The 21,761-nt window shown below is 38.1% G+C and overlaps 1 protein-coding gene and 1 long non-coding RNA gene across 12 annotated transcripts in view; one reads left to right on the top strand and one right to left on the bottom strand.

Annotated features, from left to right (window-relative positions):
• The window catches only part of LOC130290572 (transcription termination factor 1-like), a 234,798-nt gene that overhangs the window by 200,521 nt on the left and 12,516 nt on the right, over positions 1-21,761 (top strand). For 5 of the 8 annotated variants that reach the window (XM_056538399.1, XM_056538400.1, XM_056538396.1 and 2 more), the window contains 8 exons: positions 716-986; positions 2,641-4,339; positions 4,615-4,802; positions 8,598-8,783; positions 11,655-11,733; positions 11,818-11,948; positions 14,194-14,398; positions 16,225-16,314. In XM_056538399.1, coding sequence (XP_056394374.1) covers positions 728-986; positions 2,641-4,339; positions 4,615-4,802; positions 8,598-8,783; positions 11,655-11,733; positions 11,818-11,948; positions 14,194-14,398; positions 16,225-16,314 — 2,837 coding nt within the window. In that variant the 5' untranslated portion in view covers positions 716-727. Of the gene's footprint in view, positions 1-129; positions 268-715; positions 987-2,640; positions 4,340-4,614; positions 4,803-8,597; positions 8,784-11,654; positions 11,734-11,817; positions 11,949-14,193; positions 14,399-16,224; positions 16,315-21,761 lie in introns of those variants that run through there. The other 3 variants (XR_008847630.1, XM_056538395.1, XR_008847631.1) reach the window with 2 other exon arrangements.
• LOC130290579 (uncharacterized) overlaps positions 15,522-21,761 on the bottom strand; it is a 102,458-nt gene continuing 96,218 nt past the window's right edge. For all 4 annotated transcript variants that reach the window (XR_008847637.1, XR_008847636.1, XR_008847635.1 and 1 more), the window contains 2 exons: positions 16,139-16,279; positions 15,522-16,010 (listed from right to left, as the gene is read on the bottom strand). This is a non-coding gene — a long non-coding RNA (uncharacterized LOC130290579). The remainder of the gene's footprint in view (positions 16,011-16,138; positions 16,280-21,761) is intronic.

Genomic DNA, 21,761 nt, shown 5'->3' with positions numbered 1-21,761 from the left:
CCTCGGGGCTCCGGCGCGTCCTCTTCGTGATCCCCTGCATCGTCGGCGCTCTCCATCGTCGTCATCACGTCGCTGCGCACGCCGTCCCGTCATCCAATAGGAGCGGCGTGTGTAGCGACGTGATGGCGGTGACGGAGAGCGAGGATGCTGGGGAAGCAGAGGCCTTGCCGGAGCGTCGGGGACACCTCGGGGACGCGGCGACAGCGATGGAAGGCGACATCCAGGGCAGTGGTGACGAGCGGTGTCGGTCCGGAGCGGCGAGGACAGGTGAGTGCAACTTCCTCTAACAGTGGTCTACAACCTGCGGACCTCCAGATGTTGCAAAACTACAACACCCAGCATGCCCGGACAGCCGACGGCTGTCTGGGCATGCTGGGTATTGTAGTTTTGCAACATCTGGAGGTCCGCAGGTTATAGACCACTGTCCTATACTTTACATTGCACGGATCCCTCAACATACGATGGTTTCAACAAACGATGGTCCGTTTGGAACGGATTACCATTGTATGTTGAGGGACCACTGTATTTAGGTTTCTGCTCTGATACAAACCTTTGCGGTCAATGCCGGTGCTCAGGTATAGCCGGACAGGGGGAGCCAGCCTCCTTTTTAACACTTAGTGTCAAACACCTATACACCATTGTCTCCTGTGTCCCCCAATGACAACTTAGAGAAAGGGTCTTTACTGTGACTGCATCTTATTTTCTCTTCTTTCAGAACATCCATACGATGTCCATAAACCTTGGGAAAAGTTGTAAACACTGGGACGGAACCTTCAACCCAGACGCTACCCACCATGAACCTTCTGGTCCTCAGAACAAGATCATTACTGGGAGTGACGTTAAAAAGAAGAAAAGGAAAAGGGACATTCTTGACATCACATACGTGAGCAGTAGCAACATGGAAGAGACACCGAAGAGCAAGAAGCAGAAATTCAAGGCCCAGGACACAAATTCTGCCCCCCACATCCCTAAGATAAGAAATACAGGCGAGTACGATACCCCCATATAATATCACTGACAATGCTCAATGTCACATGACTTGGACTTGTTGACCAATCAAATATGTCCAACCAGTTTCTAGAAATCCTCTGCAGTCCCATTTTAATAATTAAAGGGGTACTCCAGTGGAAAACAATTTTTTTTTTAATTAACTGGTGCCAGAAAGTTAAACAGATTTGTAAATTACTTCTTTACTTGTTTAAAAATCTTAATCCTTCCAGTACTTATCAGCTGATGTATACTAAAGAGGAAGTTCTTTTCTTTTTGATTTTTTTTTGTCTGACCACAGTGCTCTCTGCTGCCACCTCTGTCCATGTCAGTATCTGTTCAGAGGAGGAGCAAATCCCCACAGCAAACCTCTCCTGCTCTGGACAGTTAATGACATGGACAGAGGTGTCAGAAGAGAGCACTGTGGTCAGACTGGAAAGAACTACACAACTTCCTCTGGAGAATACAGTACTGGAAGGACTAAGATTTTTAAATAGAAGTAATTTAAAAATCTGTTTAAATTTCTGGTACCAGTTGATTAAAAAATAATAATAATAATAATTGTTTTCCACTTTAACCCCACCAGGACCAAGTGCATACAGGTATTCCCTCGGATTTTGGGACTTAAGGACCAAGGGCGTACCTGTACACTCTGGTCCCGTTAACAGGGTTTAAACCGCTCTTGCGAGTGGAGAACGGGTTAAACCTGGTAGGTCCCGGTTGCTACGGGCAGCCAGGACCTAGCTCAGTATATGCAATCAGAAGATTGCATGTTATAGCCCCCTACGGGGGCTAAAAAAAATAAAAAAGTAAATGAAGTGTAAAAATAAAAGTGAATTAACCCCTTCCCTATTAAAAGTTTTAATCACCCCCCTTTTACCATTTTTTAAATAAAATAATGTTATAAAAAATAATCATGTGTGGTACCGTTGCGTAAATGTCCGAACTATTAAAATATAAGGTTAGCTAAACCGCGCGGTCCATGGCGTACATGTAAAAGAATACCAAAGTCCAAAATTGTGCATTTTTTGTCATTTCTTAAAAACTCATAAAAAGCGATCAAAAAGTCCCATCAAAATAAAAATGGTACCGATAAAAACTACACAGACCATGATGCAAAAAAATGAGCCTGCATATAGCTTTGTATGCAAAAAAAATAATAAAGTTGTATGGGTCAGAAGATGACAATTTTAAACATACAAATTTTGGTGCATGTAGTTAGGATTTTTTTAAAGTAGTAAAATAAAATAAAACTTAAAAAATTGGGTATCCTTGAAATCGTATGGACCTACAGAATAAATATCAGGTATCATTTTTACCGACAATTTCGCTGTATAGAAACCCTTAAACGTTACAAATGGTGTTTGTTTTGTTAAAATTTCACCCCACAGATATATTTTTTTGGGGTTTTGCTGTAGATTTTGTTATTAAATGATTGATGTCATTACAAAGTACAATTGGTGATGCAAAAAACAAGCCCTTATATTGGTCTGTAGGTACAAAATTTAAAGCGGTATGATTTTTAGAAGGAGAGGAAAAAACGAAACTGTAAAAGGAATATTGGCCTGGTCCTTAAGGTAAAAATGGGTTTGGTCCTTAAGGGGTTAATGTGACAACTGGTTAATAATGCTAATTTGCTCATCTGCCTTTTAGATGTGAAGGACCAAGAAAACTCCGTGAAGAAAAAGAGAAAGAAGAAATATAACCAGGAGACTGTTGACATCACAGCGGATGACGCCTTCTCCTCCATTGTCCTTTATCAGGAAACTAATGAAAAGAAGAACATTAAGAAATTTCATAAAGCCAAAGCCACCAAGAGACTCCACAGAGATGAACATTTTAATAAAGAAACTTCATGTAGCCATCTTACTGATTTAAAAGGTAGGTCAGAGAAGATGAAAGGTAAGAAAGATCACGGGGAACGACTTTTAGACAATAATTTAGTGGAGGAATCATTGACTACTGACAACCAACATGCAAACAAGAGGAAGAAAAAGCAGAAAGGTGGCGGAGATCTCCAGAGAGATGATTTCAGTGAGAAAGTTCAAATCCAAAGAAAGTCTCCAGATTGCTCAGAGACCCCAAAACAAGTGGACACAAGTCTGGACCAGTCAGAAACAGCTATCAAGAAGGAGAAAAAGAAGAGAAAATGTAGAGCTCACAAGGAGACTGATGACATCACCACCGACGATGTTTACTCCAGTGTTGTTCTTTTCCAGGAGAAAAATGAAAAGATAAAAATTACCCATAAAGCCAAAGACCCAAAGAGACTTAGCAGAGATGAAGCGTTACTGGAAGAATCCATATATAGGGAACTTACTGATGTAAATGATAGACTAAGCCTGAAGAAGAAGAAGAAACACAAAAAAGATGGTCTCTTAGAAAATAGTTTAGTGGAGGGATCGTTCACTACTGATGCTCTACATATAGACAATAAGAAGACAAAGTGGAAGGACGATGCGGAGAAAAGCCCGAGGCGACATGGTTTCACTGAGAAACTTGTCACCAAAAGGAAGCATCAAGGTGGTTCGGAGATCACAAAACAAGTGGATGAAGAAGTGGACCAGGATTTGTTGATTTATCACAGCCGACATGTAAAGAAGACCAAAAAGTGGAAGGGTGGTGGAGGCCTCCAGGATGATGTGTTTACTGAGGAACTTTTCTCCTACAGAAAGTCTCCAGATGGTTCTGATGCTCCAGAGCAAGTGGATGAATGTTTGGACCAGGTAGAAAAACCCATAAAAAAGAAGAAAAAGAAAAAAAGAAAGGATGAATCTCACCAGGAGGTCGAGGACAACGCAGTAGAGGATGTGTCCTCCTCCATTGGCCTCCGTGAACATAACCCTTCATTTAGTGAACTTAATGATACAGAAGATAGGCCGAGTCACACAGTAAAAAAGAAATCTAAGAAAGTTCACTTAGAACATCCTTTAGAAGATAATTTAGTGAAGGAATTGTTAAAGCAAGACGCCCAATGTACAAGCAAAAAGAAGAAGAGAGAGCTGAAGGGCAGTAGAGATGAAAGCCATAGACAACATGGTTTTACTGAGACCACAGAACAAGTAGTAGAGATTGTAGATCAGACTGAAGTGCAAGTGAAGAAGAAGGTGAAAAACAAGAAACACTTGGACAGGAGTGAAGAGACATCTGATATCTCAGCAGAAGAGACTCAGCCAGAGGGGGGTCAGTCATTGCAGAGCCGGGTGGTGGAAAGTGATGGAAATGTGATAGACAGAGAACAAACCCCAACCAGTGGACAGAGCCGACCTCAGACTTGTGCGTCTACAGACACTGACCAGAACCCGGCGACACAAGACAAGTGTGAGGAGGCTCAGAGTGAAGGTGACAATGGGTGAGTGACTTTACAAGAAGCCTTTCCTATAATAATATACTGATAATATAGAGGGGGGTTTATAATCCCCTGCACCAGCACAGGGGGCCTAATTGTACAACAAAATGTTGCAAGAACTCCCACTGAGCTCATAAATGGAGCTTGTGTCAAACTTTTGCACAATTTTTCCACTCTGCGCTGATAATGTTTCTCTCTTTGCTGTAATGGAAATCCTCTCTTCATGTACTGATTTCTGGCCAAGTTAGAGCTTTTGCACAACGTTAACATTTTCACAGGTCGGCGACTTCAAGCAAAAACACAGAAAAGGTTGTTGTAAAAAGACAATACAATTTGCCTTTCATTCAAGAACAAGACTTAAAGCTCCTTGAAGAATATTTTCCCCAGCTGAAGAGTCTAAGTGCTAAAACGGTGAGAGAATTAGTTCATCGGGAGCTGGAGAGAATCAAAATTGCAAAAAAAAAAGGTGGGTGAGATTTTTAGTTTTGGTGTAATTTTTCACCCAGATCTACAATGTCACAATATGTTCACTTGGAAAAAAAATTCCATGCAAAAAAATGTAAAAGTTATAGGAGGTCAAAATGTGAGTTTTTTTTTAATTTTTTTATTCAAAACTATCATTAAAACTAATTTTTGCTATTGCACTCCTTATGGTAAATAAAAAATCTTTCTAATGTACTTTGTTTAAAGGGGTACTCCAGTGGGAAAAAAAATGTATCAACTGGTGCCAGAAAACAGATTTGTAAATTACTTCTATTAAAAAATCTTAATCCTTCCAGTACCTATCAGTTGCTGTGTGCTCCACAGGAAGTTGTGTAGTTCATTCCATTCTGACCACAGTGCTCTCTGCTGACATCTCCATCCATGTCAGGAACTGTCCGGAGAAGGATAGGTTTGCTATGGCAATTTTCTCCTGCTCTGGACAGTTCCTGAAATGGACAGAGGTGTCAGCAGAGAGCACTGTGGTCAGACTGAAAAGAAATTCAAAAAGAAAAGAACTTCCTGTGGAGCATACAGCAGCTGATAAGTACTGGAAGCATTAAGATTTTTATATAGAAGTAATTTACGAATCTGTTTAACTTTCTGGCACCAGTTGATTTGAAAAAAAAAAAAATTTCACTGAAAAAAATAAGTTTTCAATGTTTTGTGTTTAAAAAAGCTGCCACTAGGTGTCTATCTACTTGTCCAGAGCACATTTTCGCCCATCTTTTGCACATACTTTGGACTTTGGTCCAAAATCAGGAAATGCTGAGGGGTGTGTGTGCAGCTTTAGCCAATCATAGCTCATCTCACACTGAACTGCTCTTGGCTGTGTGTAGCAGAGTGAGGGAGGAAGTTCTCCCCTGTATGGCTTCAGATGATGTCACGCCTGCTGGGGAACGCCCCTTCCCAGTCTGTGAATCTGACTGAGACTTAGCAGAAAATACAAAGTAATATCAAGGTAGAAAACTAAAAAATAATAAAAAAATAAAGGCAGGGGGTGGTTTATCATGATCGGGGCAGTGACCTGGGAAGATTATAACATTTAACAAGATCATGACAGGTACTCTTTAAAGCAGTACGTACAATATTAGTAAGGGATATAAACATAGGTTCTGTTTTAAATTAAATCGTATTCACCCACAGAATAAAGAAAACATTGCAGTTTTACCGTAAAGTGCACATCATAAAAACGTAATCATCTATAGGTTGCAAAATTGCGGTTTTCTTTTTAGTTTCCCAACACAAATAATATTTTTTGGTTGTGTCGTACATATTAAGGTAAAATAAAAGATGTCATTACAAAGTACAAGCCTCATATGGGTCTGGGTTCTTAAGGGGTTAAGGCATGTATAAAAGAAAGGAAAAGGCACAAGCTGAGCGCCACATAGTATAATAACGTATAGATAAAGCAAAAGCGTGTATCCGTTAGCAAGTCAACTGCTCACCTGGGTGGGTTGTGGTGTAACCACAACTATATGCAAGGTGTCTTAATCCCACCCTGGGAAGAGCTGGGTTAGGAAATGGATGCTTGTTCTATGCCGCTGTGAGTCACTGTTACACCCCTCACTGGTAAGCAGGGGGGTCTGTACATGCAAGGAAAAAAAAACAATTGCCAAAAAAAGTGTCTCCAAACATTGCAAACAGAACCAGAACCGATCCAAGTAGATAACATTTATTAAGTCCACTAGAAGCGCTTTTGGAGGATAACAGGACTGTTATCTGCTTATAGAGGACTTAATAAATGTTATCTACTCGGATCAGTTCTGGTTCAGTTTGCGCTGTTTGGAGACACTTTTTTTTGGTAAAGGGGTTAAGGGGTATTCTTTTCTGGGACATTTATGGCATATTCATATGATGAATGACTGATACATGAAGGTATCCTGCTGCACTGTACACACAGCGGGATTTCTGCAGCAGAAACATCATCAGTGGATATCCAGATTTCAGCGTCTGCAGAAACAGTAAACATGTTCCTTGGTTCTGTGAATGCTGCTCGAAGAATGCATTGGCGTCTATGGAAACGTAGTATTTCCAAACAGTCCTGGCGCTGGCAGAACATGCAAATTTGCAGAATGTCTTCCCCTGTTTTCCTGGAAGACAATCCGCTTTTAGAAAACTGCATGTAAAAATATGTGCACCTAGAAAAGGTGTACAGTATGTGTGTTGTGTTTTTGATAAAGGATAAGGATTTGAAGAACACGTTTTCAAAAACACACATTTTCATTCAGTCACATTTCTGGCCATTTAGGGTCCTAAGAAAGCTGTGTGACAGTCAAACCGGGGTGTGGGGGTTTGCTTGTGGTGGCTGGAAGCAGTCAGACTATGGCCCTCATTTACTTATAAAATCAGGTTGTAAGTCTATGTTGCTTTCTTACCCGACTGCTTTTTTCCCCTGGTATTTATTATTATGTCGCATCCTGTTTGTCGCACGTGGGTTTTGTAGGTTTTGGTTTCCAACTCCTCTGAGTTGTCGGGAAAAAATCCCTAACAATTGAACAAATTGGGGTTGGAAAGCTTTATAAATACGTGGGAAAGCTCAGAAATGTCGGGTTACGCCCCTTTTTTCGGGGTTGGGAGAATCCAGATCGGGTCCGTCGGGAAAAAATGTTGCATCGTGTCGCAGACTGGCGCAGACAAAGATGCGACAAAAAAAAATTCAAAACAAGTCGGGTTTAGAGTAGTAAATGAGGGCCTATGTGTGACAATCAGACCCTGTAATCATTACAGGACCATGCGTCATTACAGGGCCTATCACACACAGCTTCCTCAGGCTCCTGAATGGCCAAAAATATGTCATTACTAAGCAGATCAAGTGTGATTCAGGATCCTTAAGCTGTGTGTAACAGTCAGATCCTGTATTACAGTGCTATTACTCATTACAGGGTCTGGCTGTCACAAACAGCTTTCAATGGCTTGTGAATGGCCAGAAATGTTTCAGTACTAGGTAGATCATGTGCCACTCAGGGGCCTGGGACAGCTGTGTGTGACAGTTAGACCCTGTAATGAATCATAGCCCTATAACTATTACAGGGTATGACTGTCACACACAGCTTTGTCAGGCCCCTGAATAGACAGAAATGTGTCAGTACTTAGTAGATCATGTGCCATTGAGGATACTAGGAAAGCAATGTGTGACAGTCAAACCGGGGTGGGGAGTTTGCTTGTGGTGGCTGGAAGCAGTCACAGTGCTATGCGCATGTTTACTCAACTCCAATAAAATCAATGGGAATTACCCAAACTTTATTAACCAAGCAGGCCGGGAGGGCCTGGGTGGTTGGGCCGCACCCATTAGACAATACCATACGTGTCCTTGATGGAAATACCCAATTTAAATGGGTATTCCCATCTGAATAAGTAATACCTTATCAATAGGACTGGGAATAAGAAGCTGATCTGTGGGGCGTCTGATCCTTGGGACCCCCATCGCTTCTGGGAACGAATTGAGCCCAAATTGTTCCCGGAATGAATGGTGCACACCGTGCATGTGCGGCCAGCCCTCCGTTTATTCTCTCTGGGGCCGCCGAACTTTGCCGAATTCAGTGCTCAGGGGCTTACTTATTCAGATGGATACAGCCCTATAATAACAACAGAAAGCCGAGTGTTTATTAGTTGATTACATCGGTCTTAATGATGCTTCTGAGTTATAAGGTGCTGAGCCTGTGGACTATGGTAAAAGATAAGTGGAATACTCCTTGTAATAGATAATCATCCATAACCTCTAATACCACGTATATTACTGACAGAACATTCTCTGTATCCCCTCTTGTGTCCTTTTCAGGAATTGTTTTTCATTCGGGCACATTTACCATTGAAGAAGATGAACAGATCAAGAAGAACGTACAGAAGTTTATGTCAGAGTTTGGAATTGAATCGGCAGAGATGCTTTTCCACCCCTACAAGTTTCCTGAGCAGAAAAATACAATCAGGAAAATTAAAAAAACATTTCAATTTACTCATAGAATCGGTAAAGTGATTCAAGAAGTGAAAAAATTAACAGAGCTGTTAATTAATACCGCCCCTATGTACAAGAATATAATTACTATAATACTGCTCCTATATACAAGAATATAACTACTATAATACTGATCCTATATACAAGAATATAACTACTATAATACTGCTCCTATATACAAGAATATAACTACTATAATACTGATCCTATATACAAGAATATAACTACTATAATACTGTTCCTATATACAAGAATATAACTACTATAATACTGCTCCTATATACAAGAATATAACTACTATAATACTGTTCCTATATACAAGAATATAACTACTATAATACTGATCCTATATACAAGAATATAACTACTATAATACTGTTCCTATATACAAGAATATAACTACTATAATACTGCCTCCTATATACAAGAATATAACTGCTATAATACTGCTCCTATATACAGGAATATAACTACTATTATACTGCCTCCTATATACAAGAATATAACTACTATAATACTGCCCCTATATACAAGAATATAACTACTATAATACTGCCTCCTATATACAAGAATATATCTACTATAATACTGCTCCTATATACAAGAATATAACTACTATAATACTGCCCCCTATATACAAGAATATAACTACTATAATACTGCTCCTATATACAATAATATAACTACTATAATACTGCTCCTATATACAGGAATATAACTACTATTATACTGCCTCCTATATACAAGAATATAACTACTATAATACTGTCTCCTATGTCATTTGACGCTCTGGCTGCTAAATTTCATTTACCTAAACATGATTTTTATAAACTCTTACAAGTAAGACATTTTCTACAGACCATACAGCTTTCTTCGGAGGATTTAGACAGCTATCCGCCTCCTATCCTCTCCTAGAGGGGGGCTTAAACAGTTTTACAATGCCTTGCAACAACGGTTAGCTGATAGTAAACCGTACCCCTTAAGGGTATGGGAGAGGGAAATGCATATGTCCTTTTCTATGAGTACATGGGAGAGGGCCCTTTCTTACACACATAAGGCCTTTCAATGTTCATCCCACATGGAATCCGCCTTGAAAACTGCTCTACGCTGGTATCATACCCCGGATAAGCTAGCTTATATGTATTCTGATGTATCTGATAAATGCTGGCGTGGATGTGGCATGAAGGGCACACTCTTCCATGTACTTTGGACGTGTCCTAAGGTTCAACCCTTTTGGACGGCGTGTGTACATCTATTAAGAGAAGTGATTGGTAGGGGAATACCATGGTCTCCGCAATCTGCTTTATTGTTTTTAAATATATCATCAATACCGTGCAAACAGCGCGACTTTTATTGTATAGTTTGTATAATAGCAAAAACGGCCATAGTGAGCCACTGGAGATCAGATGTCATTCCCACTACGGAATCGCTGATAGCGAAAATCAATACCACGTATTCATACGAGAAAATCTTAGCATTGGGACTAAACAATTATACTAAGTTTAATAAGAGATGGTTAGCCTGGAAGAACTCACCCTTTTGTATAGACATATAGGACACATAGACGCTTTCTAATTTCAAAAGTTTATTTACCGTTCACTTATGCAGCGCACACAGAATATATTGCTAATGACTTATAATATTATGGCACTGAGTACACAATTAATAATCCAAAATACATGACTGTGGATGAGTAAATTTAGATCATCAATGAATGTGATGTCTATCGTTCATATTCAAGTACCACTGTAGGTTGTTTTTTTGGTTCAAACTGTTTGACAGATACCCACTGCTTTCAATAATTGATAGCTATGTGAAACTAGATTGAATTTGCAGTGTATTTATGAGGTATGAGACCGATGTTTAACTTCTAATGCAAATGTTTGTAAAAATTTTTTTAAAATTTAATAAAAATGATTTACAAAAAAAATAAAATAAAAAAAAAAAAAAAAAATACTGTCTCCTATATACAAGAATATAACTACTATAATACTGCCCCTATATACAAGAATATAACTACTATAATACTGCTCCTATATACAAGAATATAACTACTATAATACTGCTCCTATATACAAGAATATAACTACTATAATACTGCTCCTATATACAAGAATATAACTACTATAATACTGCCCCTATATACAAGAATATAACTACTATAATACTGCTCCTATATACAAGAATATAACTACTATAATACTGCTCCTATATACAAGAATATAACTACTATAATACTGCTCCTATATACAAGAATATAACTACTATAATACTGCTCCTATATACAAGAATATAACTACTATAATACTGCTCCTATATACAAGAATATAACTACTATAATACTGCCTCCTATACACAAGAATATAACTACTATAATACTGTTCCTATATACAGGAATATAACTACTATAATACTGTTCCTATATACAGGAATATAACTACTATAATACTGCTCCTAAATACAAGAATATAACTACTATAATACTGCTCCTATATACAAGAATATAACTACTATAATACTGCTCCTATATACAAGAATAACTACTATAATACTGCTCCTATATACAGGAATATAACTACTATAATACTGCTCCTATATACAGGAATATAACTACTATAATACTGCTCCTATATACAAGAATATAACTACTATAATACTGCCTCCTATACACAAGAATATAACTACTATAATACTGTTCCTATATACAGGAATATAACTACTATAATACTGTTCCTATATACAGGAATATAACTACTATAATACTGCTCCTATATACAATAATATAACTACTATAATACTGCCCCTATATACAATAATATAACTACTATAATACTGCCTCCTATATGCAAGAATATAATATAATTATTTTTGGGTTTTGTACAGCTGAAGGATTGCATCGCACCATAAGACAGGTTTCTGATCGAGGTGAGGTATTATATGAGAATTCTCCAGTAAAAGGACGGTGAGCTCCCAGTTCATAGGTGACTAAGTCTTATATATTTTACTTTGTTCTTTTTTCAATGTGAACAATCTGTCCATGTATTAGGTACTCAGAGGATGAGGACAGACAGCTGAAGATGTACCTGGAGTTACATGGGAAAAATTGGAGGACTATTGGGTCTTTACTGAATCGGAATTGGCGTTCTTGTAATGCAAGGTCTCTCCAGCTCCGACACGGTGAGAAGTGTTATGTTATGTATCAATAGAAGTTTACATCTTGCTGAACTCTCCATAGATGACCAACAACTGTATGGGTGATTTATCATCCCTGTGCCTGGCGTATTTATCAAGAAATCATAATTTGTAAAGCGCAAACAATCAGTTTGTGCAAAAATGATGTGAATTTTTTTTACACTTAGCGCCACACTCGCCTAGTGAGAGGAGCCTGTACCAGAGTGGGCAGGGCATCCAGGAACGGGGCGTAGCCTCACACATAAACCAAATGTATTACAATGTATGGCTGCAAACAGGTGTAAATTGTAGCTAAAATCTACCTCAGCTCCGAGCTGAAGTAGAATCCAGTGAGATGGAATGGCCCACAGATGTGGCAGGATTTATGTGGGCGCCTCTGCATAAGTCCAGCAGATTCAAACAAGGAGAAATGATCCAGCGTGGGTAAATAGAAATCCAGACTTTATTAGAACTCACAGTAAAAGCAGTACAAGCAACCAGCAGATCAGACGCGTTTCAGGCGCATGCGCCCTTCGTCAGTGATGACATCACTGACGAAGGGCGCATGCCCCTGAAACGCGTCTAATAAAGTCTGGATTTCTATTTACCCACGCTGGATCATTTCTCCTTGTTTGAATCTGTGTACAGCGGGCTGGGTGCGGATCCGTGTCGGGGGTGTATCGGTGGAGCGAGCTGAATCTTCGTGAACTACACTTGATAAGTCCAGCAGGCCTGTGCGCTGGGGGGGGGGGATATTTAAAATGAAAAATCCCCTCCCCATGAGTTTCCTGCAGGGGGGTGGGAATATTTAAGATGATAAATCCCCTCCCCATGAGTTTTCTGCTTTCCTGTTAACGCTCAGTCTGCTTATTCTGACATCTTGTAACTTTTTCCTACTTGTTCTGTGTCTGTGAGCACATTTCTCAGACTAGGATTCCACTTGTTTTTTTTCCTGCGTTTTTTTCACAGAAAAAAAAACGCCAGAAAAAACGCCAGTGCAATTTCCTGCATCTGACGTTTTTTCTGGAGTTTTTGCATTTGAGTGGAAATAGCATTTTTGGCCCCTTTGGCATTTTTTTCAAAATGTGTTGGGTACCAAAAAAAAAAAAAAAAAAAAAAAAAAGGATGCAGTAGGGATGGGAAAAAATGTATTTAAGGAAATTAAAATTTTTTATAATGAACTTTTAATTAAATTTTAATAAAGTGTGTATGTGTGTTTCACTTTTTTTTCTCTATGTTTTCCATTTTTTAGGTAGTAATACTACTCCCAGCATGGAACAGACTGTTCCATGATGGGAGTAGTAGTACCTGTACTAACTGACAGATCGCCCTGGGTCCGTAGCAATCCTTCTGTATAATGTATAGATGTGGCCGCTCTTCTATGTTCCCCTGCACTGGTGTATACATATACGCCTATTCATATTTCCCACAGAGTTGTGATTGGCTGGAGCCATCTGGCCAATCACAGCTCTCTGCGGGAAATATGACTAGGTGTATATACAGTATACAGCAGTGCAGGGGACCATAGAAGAGTGGCCGGCTGCATCTAAATATTATATAGAAGGATCGCAATAGACCCGGGGCGATCTATCAATTAGTACAGGTACTACTACTCCCATCATGGAACAGTCTGTTCCATCCTGAGAGTTGTAGTACCACCTAAAAAGTAAAGAAAAAAAAAGTGAAAAACACACTACATTTTTATTATTGTCGGCTATATTTTTAGGTCCCTGCCCGCACACATAAATTGATCCCTGTTTAAAAATGAATACAAATGTTATTATAAAAAAGATAAATTTAGTTAAATACAATTTTTTCCATCACTACTGTATTTAAAAAAAAAAATTTTAATGGTACCATACAAAATTTTATTAAAAAAGGTATCTCCATCACTTTTTTGGATCGCTAAAGTCCAAAAAGGAATAAAAACCGCTCGCAAAAACACCAAAGTTAAAACCCACATGGCGTTTTTCTTGGCATTTTTTTTACTCCCATAGACTTCTATGGGAGAAAAAGGCCACGATTTCAGGGGAAAAACGCCATAGGCTCAACATGCAGAGATTTAGCAAAACCGTCTAGGACCTGAAAAACTGCAAAAAAAATTAAAAAAAATAAGCCAAATTGAAAAACGCCAAGTGGAAAAAGAATGCGCTGGAATTCCAGCCTCAGGATGCATTGTGAAAGTGTTAATGGAATATAAATTATTCTCATAATGAAGTGCAATAGATAAATCCTTTATTTCATTGTCCAGTAAATCGTGGAGCTTGGAGCAAAGAAGAAACAAATCGTCTGATCGCAGCTGTGAAAGAATTTGTTCTGGATTCTCTTCGAAGGGAGAAAAGTAACGATGAAGAGTTAGTGACTGTACCCAAAAAAAATCTGTACACCGGTATAAAATGGGTCCGGATAGAGGAAAAGGTGGAGACACGAAACTATATGTTTTGTCGGTTTAATTGGTAATATTTTATTAATATTATTTAAGCTTTTAATTTTCCTTTTTTTTCCACTTACTTATACTGCCTCCTATGTAAAAGAATATAACTACTATAATACTGCCCCTATATACAAGAATATAACTACTATAATACTGCTCCTATATACAAGAATATAACTACTATAATACTGCCTCCTATATACAAGAATATAACTACTATAATACTACTCCTATATACAAGAATATAACTACTATAATACTGTTCCTATAAACAAGAATATAACTACTATAATACTGCTCCTATATACAAGAATATAACTACTATAATACTTACCCCTCTATATAAGAATATAACTACTATAATACTTACCCCTCTATATAAGAATATAACTACTATAATACTGCCCCTATACACAAGAATATAACTACTATAATACTGCTCCTATATACAACAATATAACTACTATAATACTGCTCCTATATACAACAATATAACTACTATAATACTGCTCCTATATACTCGGAGTTTGTGCGACCCAATTGATTGAAAAAAGTGCGACAGAAAAAGAAAAAGGTGCGAAGCCTAAAAAAAAAAGAAAAGCTGAGTGATATTGAAATCGCTCCAGAATAAACACTCCGCTCTTCAGGGCCATTATCTCGGTTTTTACCATGTTTTGGAACTGGGATCTGCTGCAAGCCTGCAAACTTGAGGGATTTGGGATCATTATTATGATGTTCCTTGACAAGTTTTATTAGCTTAGGAACTCCTTTACCTGTTTTTAAAGAATACGGGTGTTCTTGGAATCTGGTGAACATTTGCCTTTTGGCCTATGTAAAGGTAACAACATGGGCAACAAATGCAATACACAACGAATGTGCTTTTGCATGTAATAAACAGTTGTATTTTAATGTTCTGTCCACCTAATGTAGTCCTGTTCACTTTTTAAATTCTGCGGCCAATAGGAACATTGGGGGAGATTTATCAAAACCTGTGCAGAGGAAGAGTGGTGCAGTTGCCCATAGCAACCAATCAGATCGCTTCTTTCATTTTCCACAGGCCTCTTTAGAGAAAGCAGCGATCTGATTGGTTGCTATGGGCAACTGCACCACTCTTCCTCTGCACTGGTTTTGATAAATCTCCCCCATTGTCCACATGCATCTATTACCGGGGGGCAGGGGGCTAGTTAACCAAGTGCAGAGGTTCTCATGCGTTTTTATTTTACTTCCGTTTTGAGCCTTTTTAATGATGTCCCCTATCGTATGACTGCGCTTAAACGTGATTAACGATTTATTTTTTGCTATATTAACCAGATCTTCAATCTTCTTCCATACGCCCCGAGGGAAGGGACAGCGGTGGTTAAATATGCTAAGCCCCTCCCACAAATGCAGCCTGATAGGTTTTCTACATATACTCACTACAATCCAGTATATTGTTCTCTTTACAGGAACCAGATTTTCTTTGCCCCACAGGAAATAAGTCTTTTTGAACATACTGATTGTATATGATTGTATTTCTGTAGGTGGTTACTATTATTTCTGTATAACTAATACCGATATTCACCATTTAGTAGCCACAAGGACCTTGTGGCATGTTCTAGCGAGCATTGTGTGTCACGATCTGATCACCCTCTTATCTAAAAAAAAAATAAATTAAAAAAAAAGACTAATTTTTATCATCTTGGATCTTACTTTGTGTAATCATAGGTTATTAAATACATTTTCAATTTTTTTTGTCAACTGTTAACATTAATGTGCAGCATACCGCTGTATTCCTATTGTCTTGTAGGGTCAAGTATCACTTCTTCCAATGGTTTCCTCTATTTAAAACAGTTTAATATATATTTTTAGGTATGATATCGTCATGCTGCGGATGAACAATGGGATTCATCCTTTAAAAGGAACCCTGGGAATACAAAACAATATAAAAATGATCAAATGGTACGTTATATTACCCAATGAAATGTCTTCTCCCTGGTCTATAGCAGGATTCATATGAATGTTGTAAGAAAAGTATTTAATGAGTTACATGTCTGTGAGAATAATATATATCTAGGAGTAAATATGCTATAAAAACATGTAAAGTTAATTGTAGAAATCATATTGGGGAGATTCATCAAAACCTGTCCAGAGGAAAAGTTGCTGTGTTGCCCATAGCAGCCAATCAGATCGCTTCTTTCATCTTTGAAAAGACCTCTGAGAAATGAAAGAAGCGATCTGATTGGTTCCTATGGGCAACTCAGCAACTTTTCCTCTGGACAGGTTTTTATAGATCTCCCCCATTAAGTTTATCTGTGCGCCTACACTTCACTTCATGTACCGTGCTCTTATTAATAAGAAAATATAACTACTATGGTAATTCCCTATATGTATAAAATACAACTACTATAATTCTGCTCCTATATACAAGAATATAACTACTATAATACTGCTCCTATATACAAGAATATAACTACTATAATACTGCTCCTATATACAAGAATATAACTACTATAATACTGCTCCTATATACAAGAATATAACTACTATAATACTGCCCCTATATACAAGAATATATCTACTATAATACTGCCTCCTATATACAAGAATATAACTACTATAATACTGCTCCTTTATACAAGAATATAACTACCATAATACTGCTCCTATATACAAGAATATAACTACTATAATACTGCCCCTATATACAAGGTTATAACTACTATAATACTGCCCCTATATACAAGAATATAACTACTATAATACTGCCCCTATATACAAGAATATAACTACTATAATACTGCTCCTATATGTATAAAATACAACTACTATAATTCTGCTCCTATATACAAGAATATAACTACTATAATACTGCTCCTATATACAAGAATATAACTACTATAATACTGCCCCTTTATACAAGAATATAACTACCATAATACTGCTCCTATATACAAGAATATAACTACTATAATACTGCCCCTATATACAAGGTTATAACTACTATAATACTGCCCCTATATACAAGAATATAACTACTATAATACTGCCCCTATATACAAGAATATAACTACTATAATACTGCTCCTATATGTATAAAATACAACTACTATAATTCTGCTCCTATATACAAGAATATAACTACTATAATACTGCTCCTATATACAAGAATATAACTACTATAATACTGCCCCTTTATACAAGAATATAACTACCATAATACTGCTCCTATATACAAGAATATAACTACTATAATACTGCTCCTATATACAAGAATATATCTACTATAATACTGCTCCTATATACAAGAATATAACTACTATAATACTGCTCCTATATACAAGAATATAACTACTATAATACTGCTCCTATATACAAGAATATATCTACTATAATACTGCTCTTATATACAAGAATATAACTACTATAGTACTGCTCCTATATACAAGAATATAACTACTATAATACTGCCCCTTTATACAAGAATATAACTACCATAATACTGCTCCTATATACAAGAATATAACTACTATAATACTGCTCCTATATACAAGAATATATCTACTATAATACTGCTCCTATATACAAGAATATAACTACTATAATACTGCTCCTATATACAAGAATATAACTACTATAATACTGCCCCTTTATACAAGAATATAACTACCATAATACTGCTCCTATATACAAGAATATAACTACTATAATACTGCTCCTATATACAAGAATATAACTACTATAATACTGCCCCTATACACAAGAATATAACTACTATAATACTGCTCCTATATACAAGAATATAACTACTATAATACTGCTCCTATAAACAAGAATATAACTACTATAATACTGCCCCTATATACAAGAATATAACTACTATAATACTGCTCCTATATACAAGAATATAACTACTATAATACTGCTCCTATATACAAGAATATAACTACTATAATACTGCTCCTATATACAAGAATATAACTACTATAATACTGCTCCTATATACAAGAATATAACTACTATAATACTGCCTCCTATATACAAGAATATAACTACTATAATACTGCCTCCTATATACAAGAATATAACTACTATAATACTGCTCCTATATACAAGAATATAACTACTATAATACTGCTCCTATATACAAGAATATAACTACTATAATACTGCTCCTATATACAAGAATATAACTACTATAATACTGCTCCTATATACAAGAATATAACTACTATAATACTGCTCCTATATACAAGAATATAACTACTATAATACTGCTCCTATATACAAGAATATAACTACTATTATACTGCTCCTATATACAAGAATATAACTACTATAATACTGCTCCTATATACAAGAATATAACTACTATTATACTGCTCCTATATACAAGAATATAACTACTATAATACTGCTCCTATATACAAGAATATAACTACTATAATATCAAAGTGAGAAAAAGGTTGCTTCTGCACTCACCCTTCTTGCGCTGTGTCACTGAGTTAGTCCATGTACGGCCGGCCGCTGTACGGGAGATGATACGGAGAGATCGCTACAGCCGGAGCTGAGCGGTGACAGCTACGAGCTCGTTTCGCGGTTAAAACCGCTTCTTCGGGCCTCACCTCGTGTCTGTCTAAGCGCATCCTTTATCTGGGCGCTCCTATGACGTCATCCTCGGTAGGAGGAGACTAGTGTACCTGTTCAGGTACGTGATTGACATTCACAAAAAATGTTATCAAAGTGGATAAAAACGAAGAAGTTGCAATATGAATAAAAAATGTGTAAGGGGGGAGTGAGATAAATTCAAACAAAAAGGGGAAGTCTTTAAGTACACGTGGATTGCAGAATTAGTTCATGTCAGTGTACGGGGCGTCATACACTGGAGCTCACAGAAATACTGTAAGCTCGTTGCGATCATTAAGCCCCAAAATGCCCATGGCATCGGTCTTAATGATCCAATGTGCCTCTCGCTGTCGGAGGACTTTCTCTCTGGCTGTGCCCCCGGTGGCTATTTTTTCTAAGCCGCAGAAAATCAGTGTTTTTTCATCACTGTTGTGGTGAGCCTTCATATGCTCGATTAGTCTGGCCGAGCCGATCCCTGTTTTAAGGGACCGTTTGTGCTCCCTGAATCTAGAAAAAAGGCAGCGTTTGGTGGACCCTATGTAATACCTTTTGCAGGGACATAGGATCGCATATATGACCCATTCTGATCTGCAGAAAATAAAGTCATGTATAGAAATGTCACAGTTTCCCAATTTGATGTAGGCGCCTCTGTACATCTGGGGGCAGTGGATACATGTCCCACATTTGTAGTTTCCTTTTAATTCATTTTTCGCTATCCAGTTCTCGCCAAGTTTTTTGCTGGAGAAAGAGGAGGAGACTAATTGGTTTTTCAGACTTTCACTCCTGCGAAAAGTGACCAGCGGTTTTTTCATTGCGGCTTTTTGTAGGACAGGATCTCTTTCAAGAATGTGCCAATTATTGAGGAGAGCTTTTCTGATGACAGTGGCAAGAGGGTTATATTGGAAGGAAAAAACAAATCTCTGCTCTTCAATGTCTTTTTCCGTTTTAGCAGACGTGGCGTGTTTTTTATTTTTCTTATATTTTTTGTTGATCAAGTCACTGCGGGGGATCTTTTTCACTCTCTCCAGAGCTTCTTTTAGTAATCTGGGAGGATAACCTCTTTCTTGGAATCTGTTGGTGAGTTCGTCAGCTTGTTTTATAAAACCTTCTTCTGTACTATTAATCTTTTTTATCCGGAGATATTGGCTGTATGGTAGAGCATTTTTTGTGTGCTGAGGATGATAACTTTGGTAGTGGAGATACGAGTTGGTGGCTGTCTCCTTTCTGTATCCTGTAGTGGTTATGTTGCCCTCTCTAATGTGGATCTCTACGTCCAGAAATTCGATTTTTTCGGCTGAAAATTTGCTGGTGAAGAACATGTTCATCCTGTTGTGATTATTAAGGTACTGCACAAACTCGTTGAATTCGTATTCTTCGCCTTCCCATGCAATAAACACATCGTCCACAAAGCGACTGTACAATTTGATATGCCCGATATAAGGATTTTGTGAACTGTAGATGATCTTCTGCTCAAGTGCTGCCAAAAAAAGGTTTGCGAAGGTACATGCGACCGGAGTCCCCATCGCCGTACCTGTACGCTGGGAGTACCAATCCCCATCAAATGTGAAGCAATTGTTGGTGAGAATTAACTCCAAACCCTCTTTCACAAAGTTAGTGTAAGCTTCACTTTTGCCGGCGGTGATCAAGAAATCACCTATTACCCGGATCCCCAGTTCTTGTGGGATCCGGGTATAGAGGCTCTCTACATCAATGGTGGCCAGTTTGTAGGAGTCAGACCATTGGGTGCTGTCTAGAGTTTTTAGGAAGCTGTCTGTGTCCTTCAGGTAAGAAGGTACACTTACCAGTAAAGGTCTCAATAGCCAGTCCAGATACTGGGAGAGGTATTCCAAGGGCGCCCCAATTCCTGCAACAATGGGTCTCCCCGGGGGAGATTCCAGGCTTTTGTGAACCTTAGGTAAAAAATACCAGTGCGGTTTTTTTGCGCATTCTGGTATAAGCTTTTCAGCCTTCTTCTTGTCTAGAAGTCCTTTCTCCACATTCTTGTGCAAGTATGTTCTCAGCCTGGAAATTATTTTATTCGTAGGATCCGTGGCAAGGGGCAGGTATACCTCCTGGTTCTTTAATTGACGGTGCGCTTCCTTCAGGTAATACTCTTTTGACATCACCACTACACTCCCACCTTTGTCGGCTTTTTTGATGACCAAATCTTGTCTGGTGCGGAGCCATTTGAGTGCTTTTTGTTCTTTCAGGGATAAATTACTTGTGGTACTGGGGTAGATGAGGGATTTGACATCTTTCATCACCTGAGCAGAAAATATATCGAGGCTACTCCCTGGTTGTATTTGGGGGGTGAAAGTGGACGGTACCCCTCCTTTAAATGTGTCAGGTGGGGGTATAATTTCCTCCTGCAATATGGGGTTGCTCTCTCTGTCCATATTCACCAGATCAAGAAGGCATCTCTCTATCTCCCCTCCACATTTTCTGTATTGTACCCATTTTTTGGACTTTGCACGCCACTCGCATACCCACGGACTCCGGGATCTTTTTCTTCCATCATATGATGATGTCGCACATGGAAGTGCATGAAGAAGGGGAATCAAGTATGGATCACCAGGCCGAAGCCCTAATTTTAGGGAGAGAAAACGTTGAGGAATTTTTTGAAGAATGCAATACTAAAGATGACACGCAGGTCATCAGTACACGAAACTTGGAATACAGAATCAGCAACCTAGCAGAAAAAGAAGTCAGACTTTTCTGGACCGTGAAATCTCTGAAATCATATCAAAGCAGCAAAAGAGTACCAAGAGGATTACGTCATTTCA

This window comes from Hyla sarda, chromosome 9, assembly GCF_029499605.1.
Source record: "Hyla sarda isolate aHylSar1 chromosome 9, aHylSar1.hap1, whole genome shotgun sequence".
NCBI classification, from domain to species: Eukaryota; Metazoa; Chordata; class Amphibia; order Anura; family Hylidae; genus Hyla; species Hyla sarda.
This window is presented reverse-complemented; position numbering and strand designations above follow the sequence as displayed.